We start from the raw sequence: 12,871 nt of genomic DNA, 5'->3' as shown, positions 1-12,871 counted from the left end.
ACTGAATGCAATTTCTAGACAGCATTGCTGTACTCCTGACTTTGCAGAGTAAATTCTGTTCTCAGTTTTTTTCTTTTGTGGAGAAACAACAGCAGACACATGTGTTCATCGCAAGGGATTTGTCAAAGACATCGAAATGCCCCCCACATAATCCCAACACTGAAGGCTACGACAGTTGTTAATAACGCAGATTGAAGGGAGCTGAATTTAACCTTAATGACGCCTTGTAAGTGTCTCTTATCAGCTTATACTCAGTACAGTCTTCTTTTAGCGACCTTTTGTGACCTTCTTTTGATCCAAAATGCTAGGAATTATATATGCGCAGAAAGAGAACAGATCACAGAAAATTGCAAGTCTACTTCCAAAGCAGTACATTGTGCTGTTCTTAAAATCAGAGTGGTGTAACTATTAAATCAGTATGGTCTCTAAATGTGCAACGCAGAGTTGAATTTGTAATCACCATTTTCACGTTCATACTAGCAATTTCTTTAATTATTAGTTTAAGTAATTTGTATTCATATTCTATATTTGAAGCCCCACTGCATTACTTATAGCTACTTGCACCCTCTATACAGCAAACAATGCCTAAGTGGTGACCATTGGTCCCCCATGGTCCCCTTATTCTTATGTTAATTAAGAACTGATTTGATGAGATAACCACCTGTTAGTGACCATGCAGGGAGGTCTAATCCCTCCTGGCTAAATTTGTCTACTTGTTTTTAACTGTAAAAGAATGGGGGAAATGTTGCCAATGTGAGTAGGAAAGGCTCATTCATTTAGACCTTCAGAAGACTATGGGTCAACCTTAAAGGTATTGGAAACGCCCCAATTTCAAAAAATGAAATGGAAGCTCTTATTACCAATCATGTGAAAGAATATGTTTTGACTAATACATGATGATACAAATTTTGCCGGGAAACCACCTACTAATTGATATATTTGGTAAATTAGTTTATCTATTGGTGTGTGAGAGATAAACGCACGTGTCGCGCACTTGTGCATACATGTAGTTCCATGTACATCTTGCTGTGTACAGTGCTTGTAACTTCACAAAGACTGGGCCAAATTTCTTATCATTTTGATGATTCCAGAACCTTGCAGTACAAACCAATACTTATATGCTAGATGATCAACCTTTTCTGATCGATTCCACGTTTCTTTCACAATGCAATCGCATGACCATAACTGGTCTTTATCTTTAAAGACTCGAAGTGTCACTACATGGCCTCCCACTGAACAGCAAAGCAACATAACACTCTGATTCCTCTCTATATTTGGGAATAGAGTCCTAGAGGACGTAGCGTGTCCCGCGGCAAGACATGCGGCACGTCCTCGGAGCGGGGCTTCCTTTGCTCACTGCGCTTCCTGCTTAGGACTGAACATGATAGGTCCTAATTAAAGGGATAGATCACTGAGAGGAGAGGCTTAATGGCTCGTATTCACAGGACCAATTGCATGAAAGAGGTTTAACCTCGTAGAGATGTCGTGGTCTGGTAGATACATCACCGGACTCTGGATCACATGGTTTGCGATTCGAGTCCCGCTGCGGCACTAATGTCCTTTGGCGAGACACTGATCTACATGTACATTTGCCACACTCCACCCAGGTGATGTAAATGGGTTCCGGTAGGAAGAATTTCTCAAAAGCCAGAGCGCCTTAATAGGGTAGCTTGGCTCATGCCAGGGTAATAATGGTACAAAACAGAAGCATCAAGCATGTATTAAATGCTATATTAATGTTGTTGTTGCCATTTTCATTATCATCATCATAATCAATATTATGATTATTATCTTTATTATTCAATTTGTTTTCAATATTATTATTATCATTTATATTTATATTTATATTATTATTATTATTATTATAACTATTACCGTCTTGTATATATCACAGCCAGCTTCCAGTAAAAGCTTGACGATGCGATGATGACCGTTCTTGGCAGCAAGGTGAAGAAGTGACCGGGAGTCAGGGATCTTGGCCAGTAGGTCCGGCCGGAGTCTGACCAGTAACTGGACAGTGTCCTGGCGCCCGTACTGGGCAGCGAGGTCCAGGGGACCCTCCTCTTTACGATTGCATAATGTGGGGTCAGCTCCATGCTATGGACACACAAAAGAGAGGGGGGAAAAGAAAATAACATTTGTTAAAGAATTAAAATGCAGAACATTTCAGTCCAGTGTACATATAAAATATTACTAATTTTCTATAAACGAATACATGATACATTTCATCAATAGCAATGGCTCAGTGGTAGAGCCGTGGACTCGTAACCGGACCAGGAGGTCCCAGGTTCAAAATCAAGTTGATGCGCTACATCGATCCCCAGGTTGCTATAATACTAAGAAGCAAATGCACATACTTTAATAGTTAACAGGTAAAACAAACATTTCATATTTTCATAATGTTGACAGAGTATAATTGCTTACTATTTATGGAAATTCTGAACATAAAGAGGGGTAGGTAATGTATGGATTATTAAATATATTATAATTTTTTTGCCACGTTGTTCTTCAGATTATTTCACACATTTATGCACTGCATACCGTAGGTACAAAAAGAAAATTGAAATATACAGTGTGTGTGATATTGTTTATAGGCCTATCGTCTAGATTTTCTCAGATTCTTTTACATTCCATGTCAGAGCAAAATATGAAATTGAGTTCTTAATCACTTTCTCATACTACACGTTCATGACTGCATGTATCTCTGAGGTATTTATATACACGTAGGACTGTTGAAATCACAACACTTGTTTACGGATGGATTGTTTATTTCACAATCAATACCACAATTAGTGAGGTCAATCAATACACAGATCCAACACTAATCTCTGTAATTCACTATCCACTCTGTAGTACACAATTCAAGGCTGTCGGCTCAACGTACATGCCTTCCTACGCAAACTGCTCATATGCCAAAAGTGACAGAATTTGTACTAATACCAATATACTTTTGCTTTTTAATAGATTAGTGAAATATAATATAGTCTGTGATTGTAGCGAAAAACTGGTCTATTTGGGACTCTCCTTTGATAGAGGGACTGTTGGTTATACATGTATATTTCATTTCAAAAGCAGATATCAATTCAAATACCTTTATCACGTGCAAACATTACATAAAAATATGATTTACTAGTGAAATCTATATGGAATTTATAGAGGACTGTTGAAATCACAACACTTGTTTACAGATGGATTTTTTATTTCACAATCAATGCGACATGTCAGTGAGGTCATTCGATGCACAGATTTGACACTATAATCTCTCTGTAATTCACTACAGTCTGCATCAACAATACACAATTCAAGGCTGTCCACTTTATAGCCAAACTGCCTACACAAACTGTTTATCTGCCAAGTGACAAACCAATTAAAGAATTTGGTACTCATTCCACAATACTAAATGCTCATTAATGTCATGATAATGTCCATGTGTACTAATGAATGTGAACAGAACAAATGCACTTGGAATTTAATTGAAAATCAAAGTGTCTTCCCTAATAATAGCATTTCATCTGGACAGCCAATTAAAAGAAAGTACATCATTTGGTTTCACTATTGGAACAAATACTGACAAAATACTGCCTATGAACTAACATGCAGTCCAAAGTTGGGAGATTATACATGGTATGTTACCTACCAATTGCAATGTCAATCTCTTTCATTAGGAAAGAAAATGAGAAAAAACATATACTATCTACCATAAAAGCCTCAAATAATGTAAAAGTGTAGCACAATATCAAATGTTGAATTATGACTTAATTGTAAATTGTCATGCAATTCAGCCCAGGCTGCAAAATGATGATATTAATAAACTGAACTGAACTATCTAAATTTAACAGTATAAAACCACTGTTAACCGCAGCAAAAAGGTACAAAATAGGCCAACAAGTACGTGTACGCGCATTACCACTTTCAACAACAACTAGTTAATGCTTCAATACAAGCTAATTTGTTGTGGTTTCTGGTATTAGCAACCAAGATGATATTTTACTTTACACATGTAACACTGTACTGTTTAAGGATAGGATTTAGAAAAGGGGGTAAACAAATTGCCAGTGTTACAAGCATCCAAGGTGAGATTGTTACTTTAATATAAGGCTGTGTAAAAATAGGATTTAGAAAAGGGGGTAAACAGAGATTTGCGGCTATTAACAAAGGGAGGTATTCCCTACAATGAATGAGGAATTCAGGCAAATGGGTAAACTCTCCAAATGGTTAATGGGCCTATAAAGTCTATCACAATTTTAGAACTAATTACATTTTTTTTTTCAAGTTGAACAGATTGCTATCCATCTTCATGTCTCACACAATGTATTCTTAAGTATCTGTTTTTCTTCTAACGTATTCAAGCATTGTTTATTGAGCTCAGTTGTGTCTATATTCCCCACTTCATTTAGCAAATACTGTATCAAATTTCCTGTTTATTATCCACTCAAATGACTACTCAAATTATGGTTTCATTATATGCAATCCCTAAATATTGACATTTATGTAATAGACAACGAAAAGTATGCCTATTATCTTTAGCAGCATTATATACATGTACTGACTGTAGATGTCAATCACTCATCTCTCTGTCCCTCTTTCCCCTCCTCCTTATCTCCTTTTCCGCCCTCTGACTCCCCTTTCTCTTCCCCTCGTCTCCCCTTTTCTTCCCCTCCTCTCCCCTTTTCTTCCCCTCCTCTCCCCTTTTCTTCCCCTCCTCTCCCCTTTTCTTCCCCTCGTCTCCCCTTTTCTTCCCCTCCTCCTCCTCCTCCTTCCCATCCTCCCTCTCCTATTCACCCCCTTCCTCCTCCCTCACCTCCTCTCCCTTCTCTTTCCCTCCCCTCCTCCTCCTTCCCCCTCCCTCCTCCTACCTTCCCCTCATCCTCCTCCTTCCCCCTCCCTCTCCCCCTCCTACCTCCCCTCATCCTCCTACCTACCCTCATCCTCCTCCTTCCCCCTCCTACCTTCCCCTCATCCTCCTCCTTCCCCCTCCCTCTCCCCCTCCTACCTCCCCTCATCCTCCTACCTACCCTCATCCTCCTCCTTCCCCCTCCTACCTTCCCCTCATCATCCTCCTTCCCCCTCCCCGTCCTATGTTACCCTCATCCTCCTCCTTCCCCCTCCCCGTCCTACCTCCCCTCATCCTCCTCCTACCCTTCCCCTTACCCTTCCTCTCCTTTTTTCCTCTGTTTCCCTTTCCCCCTAAAAACTGTTACATCATCCAAGTGTCACATTCTTGACAAAGTTCAGATGTCAGGCATAGCTGGCCAATTTTAAAGGAAGGCAATAAATTCACGCCCTTCTTGTAGACAGCAAACGTTATTTAGATTGTGCACCCCTTCAAAATAACACAACTTGTTTGTCAAAAGGTCTTTCCAGTAACTCCCTTTAAAAGACTTTGACTGCTATGGTCAATCAGGGAAAAAAATACTTAAAAAATTTGGGGGGCTACTTTTCAAGCTTGCTTGCATGCTAATAACACTCTTTAATTCATTTTTGCGTTGCACTCTAGATGTAAATTTTGGGGGGCTCTTTTATGACTTTCGGGGGCTCTTTTTGGCATTTTGGGGGCTTCTTCGCCCCGAGCCCCCATGTATTTTTTTCCCCTGTGGTCAATGTATTACTCTTAAGCCCTTCTTGCATTATATAAAGCGTGCGCTCCTCCAAAATAACACTACCATGTTTATCAAAAGGTCACTCCAGTAAAGGCTTCCCGGAAGATGCCAAGCATACCACATTACTGCCACACCGCATAAATGATAAAGGGCTGGGCTGTCATAGTGTTTAACCTGATAACTTGAATTACTCTACTTGATTATAATTAGCCTAACGACCATTAAGATGGTATTCAGTGTCTGGTTAGTTTCATGTTAGGAAGTGCATCCACATTGTATGCATTCTGAAAATGAAACTGGGTGTTAAAGGGATCGTTTAACGATGTTAAATCTGAGATGCACGGCCCTATGTGTTACCAGTGTCTGTGATATGGTGTAAAATTGAAGCCCTACAAAAAATGCGCTCCAAAATGATCAAGAAGTGCCTCAAAAAAAAGTAAAAATCTTTGAGTGACCGGTTTTACCATACCGGAACTCGTTTTCCCCAATAGACTGTAGAGGTTATGAAAACCGTTTGGTAAACGGTTTTCAAAATTAGTAAGTCCAATCATAAATATCTTGATAATGAGACAGGCGATCGGCTTGTAAAAGTCATGGGGTTCCTGACTGACCTAAAGTTTATATGTATCATTGCAGCATGAGCTAAATCCAGGATTTTGCTTAAGAATCTGAGACAAAGTTACCGGATCCCTTTAATTAGTACTGTACATGTACATGTATGTATGTATGTTCCAGATGTGTGGTTTATAATACCAGTACATGTTTGCCTACATGAAGACTTGAGGAAGTGAAACAATCCACCATTAATAAAATAGGCTAATGTTATTATCTGTTTACATGTACTTTTTTTTACTAATATCCTTTGGCAAGAGATTTATTTACATTTGCCACACTGGACCAAGGTGAGGTAAATGGGTACCTGCCTGGTAGGAATTGATTCCTTGAATTGCTAGAGCGCCATGATGGCAGCCATGCTAGAGCCAGGGTAATAGTTGTGGAGCGCCAGGGCCAAGGAGTGTCAGGTTTGAAAGATATGAGCGCTATATATACAAGAACTACTATCATTATTATCATTACTGTATAACAGTATATCAATTTAGAGCCAAAAGAACAGTAACTCATTAATCTTTTTACTTTCCTTCTCCTCCATTTCCATCTATTCCTCCTCCTTCTGTCTCTTTCCCTTCTTCTGTCTCATTTCTCCTCTTTTGCTTTCCCCTACTCCCATTTTGTCTGCCCCTTAGATATTCCACCACCCCCCCCCCCCCCTGCCCTCCATATTACATGTTCCTATTTTGTCTTCTACCCTTTTCCCTACATATAATCCTTCATATCCTTTATAGTTTTACATTAATCCAAAACAGTTATATAGTAGCTCAAATGAACATTTCATTATTTATTTTATTAATGGTAATATCTCTCCTACAAATCACAAGTCCCCAAATATACATGTACCTTCTCTTCATCACTTATCCCATCTTCTTACCTCTAGTAATAGCGAGACCACATCCGTGTGCCCGTACTGAGCAGCAAAGTGAAGAGGCGTGTCCCAGTAATTGTTCTGTATGGAGAAAAACAAACAAGAATAACACATAATTATTGATTAATGCAAATAAAATGGAATAAAAAAATTCAGAGTACACCCTTTGCCCATTACTGTTAATGGTCATTACATGTAAGCAAATATAGACATACATGTACATGTAATAATGCACATTAAAAAGTCATTAGCAAACATGTAGCAAATAAGCTTAGCAGGGTAATAGTCATTAGCTCAAAAAATGAAATATTAAAATTAGGAAGTATCATACAACCAATCCACTATGTACATGTATGTAGCCTGTATGCATTTATGAAAATAATATGTGTACTCTGCCATTTGACAACCCCATTTCCTGGCAAGACACAATGGATAATCTTTCCCAAAACGCCGCAGGAATTAGAACATAATAGACTCAGAATACAATCCTCTGTTTCTTTCTTGGAAGACAGACATGACTCTTTGTGCTTTATGCAAACAAACCCACCAAGTGTTTCCTTCCATTCAAGCAGACCACTTGTAAACATGAAGCCGTTCTCACTACAAGAGATCCAGCCCGATCCAGCGCACGTACTAAGTCCCACTTTCTTTGAGATGAGAACACAACGTTTATTTTGGTCTGCCCAAACGGCTTGCCAGGGCGAGATCTAGAGCACCTCCAAGGGATGCTACACTAGTGCAATCTAGCACCTTTTAGTGTGCATGTACATCCAAAGCTCTATCTCTATTAAAGATGATAATCATAAATCACACTAGCACCCTGACTTTATTTTTACATCTTCCATAGACTGTATATGGAATTATAATAATAATAAATTAATAATAATAATAATGTCTATTTTGTTTACCAAGGGTAGCCTCGGAGGTCCCTGCAATCATACCATTACCCCGACTTTACAATTAAGTATCAAAATGAGTAGGGTCTACAAAAGTATGACCCACAGTCCACCCTTGTAGTGAGAACAGAGTCAGACAGGGAATAATCAGACTTTCAGTCTTCCCAGACAACCACAAGTTTCAAACTTCAAAAGTATGACCCACAGTCCACCCTTGTATTGTAGTGAGAACAGGGTCAGACAGGGAATAATCAGACTTTCAGTCTTTCCAGACAACCACAGGGTTTACGCTAAGCCAACTGGAAAATCCACCCCACCACATTGGAAATCAAATATCTTCAAGACAACACTTCTATTCAATATTTTTTTCTTTCTCGAAACCTGAATACATAACAACACTTGCTATATTAAATCATTATTGAATGCACCATAGTCTAAAGCACTGCAGTAATGTTATCGGTTTGCAACATGAAAACTTGATAAGAATGTGGATCATTTTCAAGCTTCAAGCTTCAAAGTACAGTATATCCACTATAGAATCCAACAGAAAGGGATAACTCTCTTCTTTTTAAATACAGGTCGAGTCTATTTATATCCAGAATCTTTTCATCAATGATCAAGTAAGATTTATAATAACAGGGAATTATTTTTTCAAATAAAAACTTTGAACGATATCACAGTAATGTTATTCAAGACCTTTAAATAACAAGCTTTATTATGATTACCAGTAAATATACCTCAATGTTTTGGATGTACATGTACTAGACAGACGTAATATTCCAATCATATTTCTGTGCTTGTTTCACATGTACATCTCCTGAAAGACAGTATTCAGGAGGACCACTATCATACATGCAATGTGTGAACACAGCCATCAATATCACTCAGGCAAGACTCAAGTCTACTATGGTGTCTCCAAAGCTAAACCACAAGATCTAAAGTAAGCAAGTGGTAAACCCATTCTTAGCATTCGCACCACCACAATCGAGCGTTCTGAAACAGGCCTATTCACACCTGTTCTATTAATGGCTGCGTAACGAAAGAGGAAACAGGAATAAAACCACAACTTAGCAGTACTTTTTGTGTGCATGAAATAATAATAACATGTTATGAGTAAAGTTTGATCATGTTTTAGCCATTAAGTGTCATTGCACAAACATGTTTGCAATAATTTGTGAAAGTTCAACTTAATTCATTGCCCTCAAAATGGTCACAGTTTACATTTTGCAATAAGGGCAAGCCTGGAATAAATGATGGGCATACATGAGACTGTTCTGTTTCAAACTTTATCTTTTGAGGGGAGGAAAAAATAACAGACATTTGGCCATTTACACAGCCCAAATACCATTTTGAAATATCATTGGGGTTTTCTTCTTAAATGCCATTTACACTTCTAGAACCCCCACAGAAAACGTTGGAAGTTTTGCTCATACCAATGTTTTAGTAAGTTAGCACAGAAGCAAGGAGAGTCAAGTGAGCAAAAAATCTGTATCTTACCAAAGTTTGCATTTACAGTGCAAAAGTTGGTGAACCATGGTTTCGGCAGGCATTTTACCCCACTCTACAGGTGGACTTTTTTCCCTCAATTTTTCCTCATGTTTGCTGGCGAAACACCAGAAAGTGAGAAAAATCAATGTTATCTTTTGCAGTGTAAACGCAGCTATTGAGAACATTAGGCTTGATCTGGATGATCTCTATAAATATATCTGGCATTTAGTGAAGCACAAGGGACCTTCTTTATTTGCTGTGTCCTCATCAGACCGAAGTTGCAAAATAACCCGCTATTTTAACTAGCGTAATCTCAAATAAGACAGCTAATTTGCGTCTTCACTAGCCTGTAGTTGCAATTAGCGAGCTACTTGGTCTAGAAAATATCCAGAGAAATCGTGGTCTTGTTTCCAAAATAGCCTGCTATTTTGGAAATATAGCGGCTAAATTGCGCTAGCTTGTAATGAGCGTATCGGTCTGGTGAAAATGCAATTTTGAGCGTCTGAAAATAGTATGTATTTATTTTGCAACTTCGCAGGGAAAAAAATATTCAAAACATTTTAGGGGCTACTTTTCAAGTTTGCTTGCATGAAAATAACAACGATTAATTTGTTTTGCATTGAACTCTATGCAAATTTTTGGGGCTCTTTTATGACTTTTGGGGGCTCTTTGGGGCAATTTGGGGGCTAGATCGCCCCTATATTTTTTCCTTGCAACTTCGGTCTGATGAGGACAGGTCTTATATGGAGCACAAGGGACCTTTTTCTTTCAGGATTCTGTGATGAAAGGTTTAGTTTGACAACTAAAATAAACAGAACTCCCTCTTTACAGCAGTGATTATGCTGAAAGATTGGAAGGATAATGTCCTTTCATACTACACATCAGGGACAGGAAAAAATGTCTTGAGGATTTATCACCTGCATCAAAAGAGACAGGGACGTGAAACAAAAGAAAAGACTTGTAAAGTTGTATACCCAAGAACAAAATAGAGATCTTCATACTGTATCTTCAAAACTGTTGCATGCATATTTTTGAAGAATCTTGTGAAGTTTGGGAGTGGTTCAGACTCATACTTCATAGAATAATGGATTCATTTCAAGAACATGTTTGTAGAGTGAAACTGGATGAGGAACACCACAGACTCATAATTTTGCCAGTAATATTTTTCTTTGTGTTCTATTGGTTTTAACATTGCTATTGTATGTTAACAATAGAATTTCTACGATGCCCAGGTTTTTGTCTTGAAGGAAAATCAAACTTTGATAGCAATCTACTCTCGAAGAAAGCAGAAAATGTTGAGAAGTAGACGGGTGAAAGTTTGAAAGAAAGTTTAAAAGTTGCAATCACTACAGGTATGGGCTGTTAAAATTGCTGGATTGGTAATGTCTTTGTGATTTAGTGGTGGACAAATTTCCTAGATTTGTTCTAAATAACACACAAAATGACTAACATTTCAATGTTTTCCTAATGGTACTACTCAGGGTGGTATATTTTCTTTAGAGAGGACCTATAATAATATGCTATCCATGATAGAGTTTGAATAGTTTTACGAGGACGAAGGCACTTTGGAGAAGGAAAAAAATCATTATATTTGTGTACCCAACAAGCAGGAGAGTTATCCCTGCCTATACATGTACGTGTCACAATCCACTGACCAAACTGCCAATTTGATATTCGCATAGCCTTAGTGATCTCATATTCCAAACATTCATAACTTTTTTTTATTTTACTGATAGTTTTTTAACTTTTGCAAATCTGTTTCTCTAATTTGTTCTATGTTTGTTTTATTAATCTTATTGTTTTTAAATAATGAACTTTGAAGCAAGTTTGGATTGCCATTTAGGAATGGAGGCCCCTCTATACATGTACAGTACAGTACATGTACCTGGAATGTCACAGTTGTAGATCCTGCGATGTGTATGTATCTGGTATCTTCTTGGTATCATCTTCTCATGCAGTCTTTCTATCTCTCATCACCACACTCTAAATAGACCCATAGAACAAGATCTCTTTGCATACCTGAAAGGCACATGAACGTGACCTCCTGACCCCCTGGCATAGTTTCCGAGAGAATCAACAAGCCAAAGTGGTTTCCTTCCATAGCATAGTGGCTAGGGAGGTAGCTTGGATTCAAGGCTGAATGGGTTTTTTTCTCCTCTCACCTACATTTGTAATAACTTGATTTGAGTCTGGAAGCATATAGACTAGCCCTCTAGATGAGAGCATGAGGCCACTTTAACTTACTTCGAAGCAGACACTTTTGTGCATGAAATGTTAACAAATTTCCCTAGTGGCTAGATTCGCAGAAGTTTCATCATGGCATGAAATAATTATTTCACAATTGACATACATGTAGCACTAATTTTAGGCTATTAAGTCTTTTTTAAGCATTAAGGGCAATGTCTTGCTGTGAAAATTGTTGTTCTCAGGGAAAAAATTAATATTTATTCAGGAAAGTTTCATGACCCAAAAAGAGCAAGATCGAGAAGAGGTACGTGTACATGTATGCAAATGTAGGCCTAAGTATAGATGGCTCGTTTTAGAAGTTCTAGACTCAAGCCATCACATATTTAATTGAGATGGGGTATATTGCTTCAGCCTAGAATCAAGGCTAGATATAAAGATGTCAGCCTGATATCATGTTCAGGTTCAAATATCCACAGCTTAGTAAACAAGATATCTGATCCTTCAAAACAGATACCATGGACCTAATGATACGTACGCAACTCTTCTGTACATTTACACATGTTGTTCATTTAATACCATCAGAGGTATTACTTTGTTGCAAATGTATGAAGTCAATTTGGCCATCAACCTATAGAATTCTTGTATGTACCATGCAAGTACGTTTTCATTCAACATTACGGTAGATATAAAGTTACAAACAAGCAGGCTTCCTGAAGTTTTACTAGATAACCACAAACTTTAAAGATAAAGACCAGTTATGGTCATGCAATTGCATTGTGAAAGAAACGTTATGGAATCGATCAGAAAAGGTTGATCATCTAGCATATTTAAGTATTGGTGTGTACTGCAAGGTTCTGAAATCATCAAAATGATAAGAAATTTGGCCCAGTCTTGGTAAAGTTACAACTAACAAGCACTGTACACAGAAAGAATAAGATGTATATATGGGACTACAGTATGTGACACGTGCAAGACACATGCGCGATATCTATCAGGTCAAAATAGATATAATAATTTACCAAATATATCAATTAGTAGGCCGTCTCTCGGCAAAATTTCTATCATCACCTATTAGTCAAAACATATTCTTTCACGTGATTGGTAATATAAGAGCTTCCATTTCATATTTTGAGAGGGAGGCATTTCCAAAACTAGTCTTTACCTTTAAATAGCAAACTTTACCCAATGGTTGACATCTGCAAATGTTTCATCCTACAAAA

At 38.0% G+C, this 12,871-nt stretch overlaps 1 protein-coding gene across 1 annotated transcript in view; it reads right to left on the bottom strand.

The window, feature by feature from the left end:
* The window catches only part of LOC579663 (ankyrin repeat and sterile alpha motif domain-containing protein 1B), a 133,264-nt gene that overhangs the window by 81,690 nt on the left and 38,703 nt on the right, over positions 1-12,871 (bottom strand). Inside the window, exons 4-5 of the mRNA XM_030989091.1 lie at positions 7,087-7,161; positions 1,876-2,097 (exon numbers count right to left, since the gene is read on the bottom strand). Coding sequence (XP_030844951.1) covers positions 1,876-2,097; positions 7,087-7,161 — 297 coding nt within the window. The remainder of the gene's footprint in view (positions 1-1,875; positions 2,098-7,086; positions 7,162-12,871) is intronic.

This window comes from Strongylocentrotus purpuratus, unplaced genomic scaffold, assembly GCF_000002235.5.
Source record: "Strongylocentrotus purpuratus isolate Spur 01 unplaced genomic scaffold, Spur_5.0 spur5_scaffold_18, whole genome shotgun sequence".
NCBI lineage: Eukaryota > Metazoa > Echinodermata > Echinoidea > Camarodonta > Strongylocentrotidae > Strongylocentrotus > Strongylocentrotus purpuratus.
The sequence above is the reverse complement of the archived record's forward strand: the minus strand, read 5'-3'. Positions and strand labels throughout refer to the sequence as shown.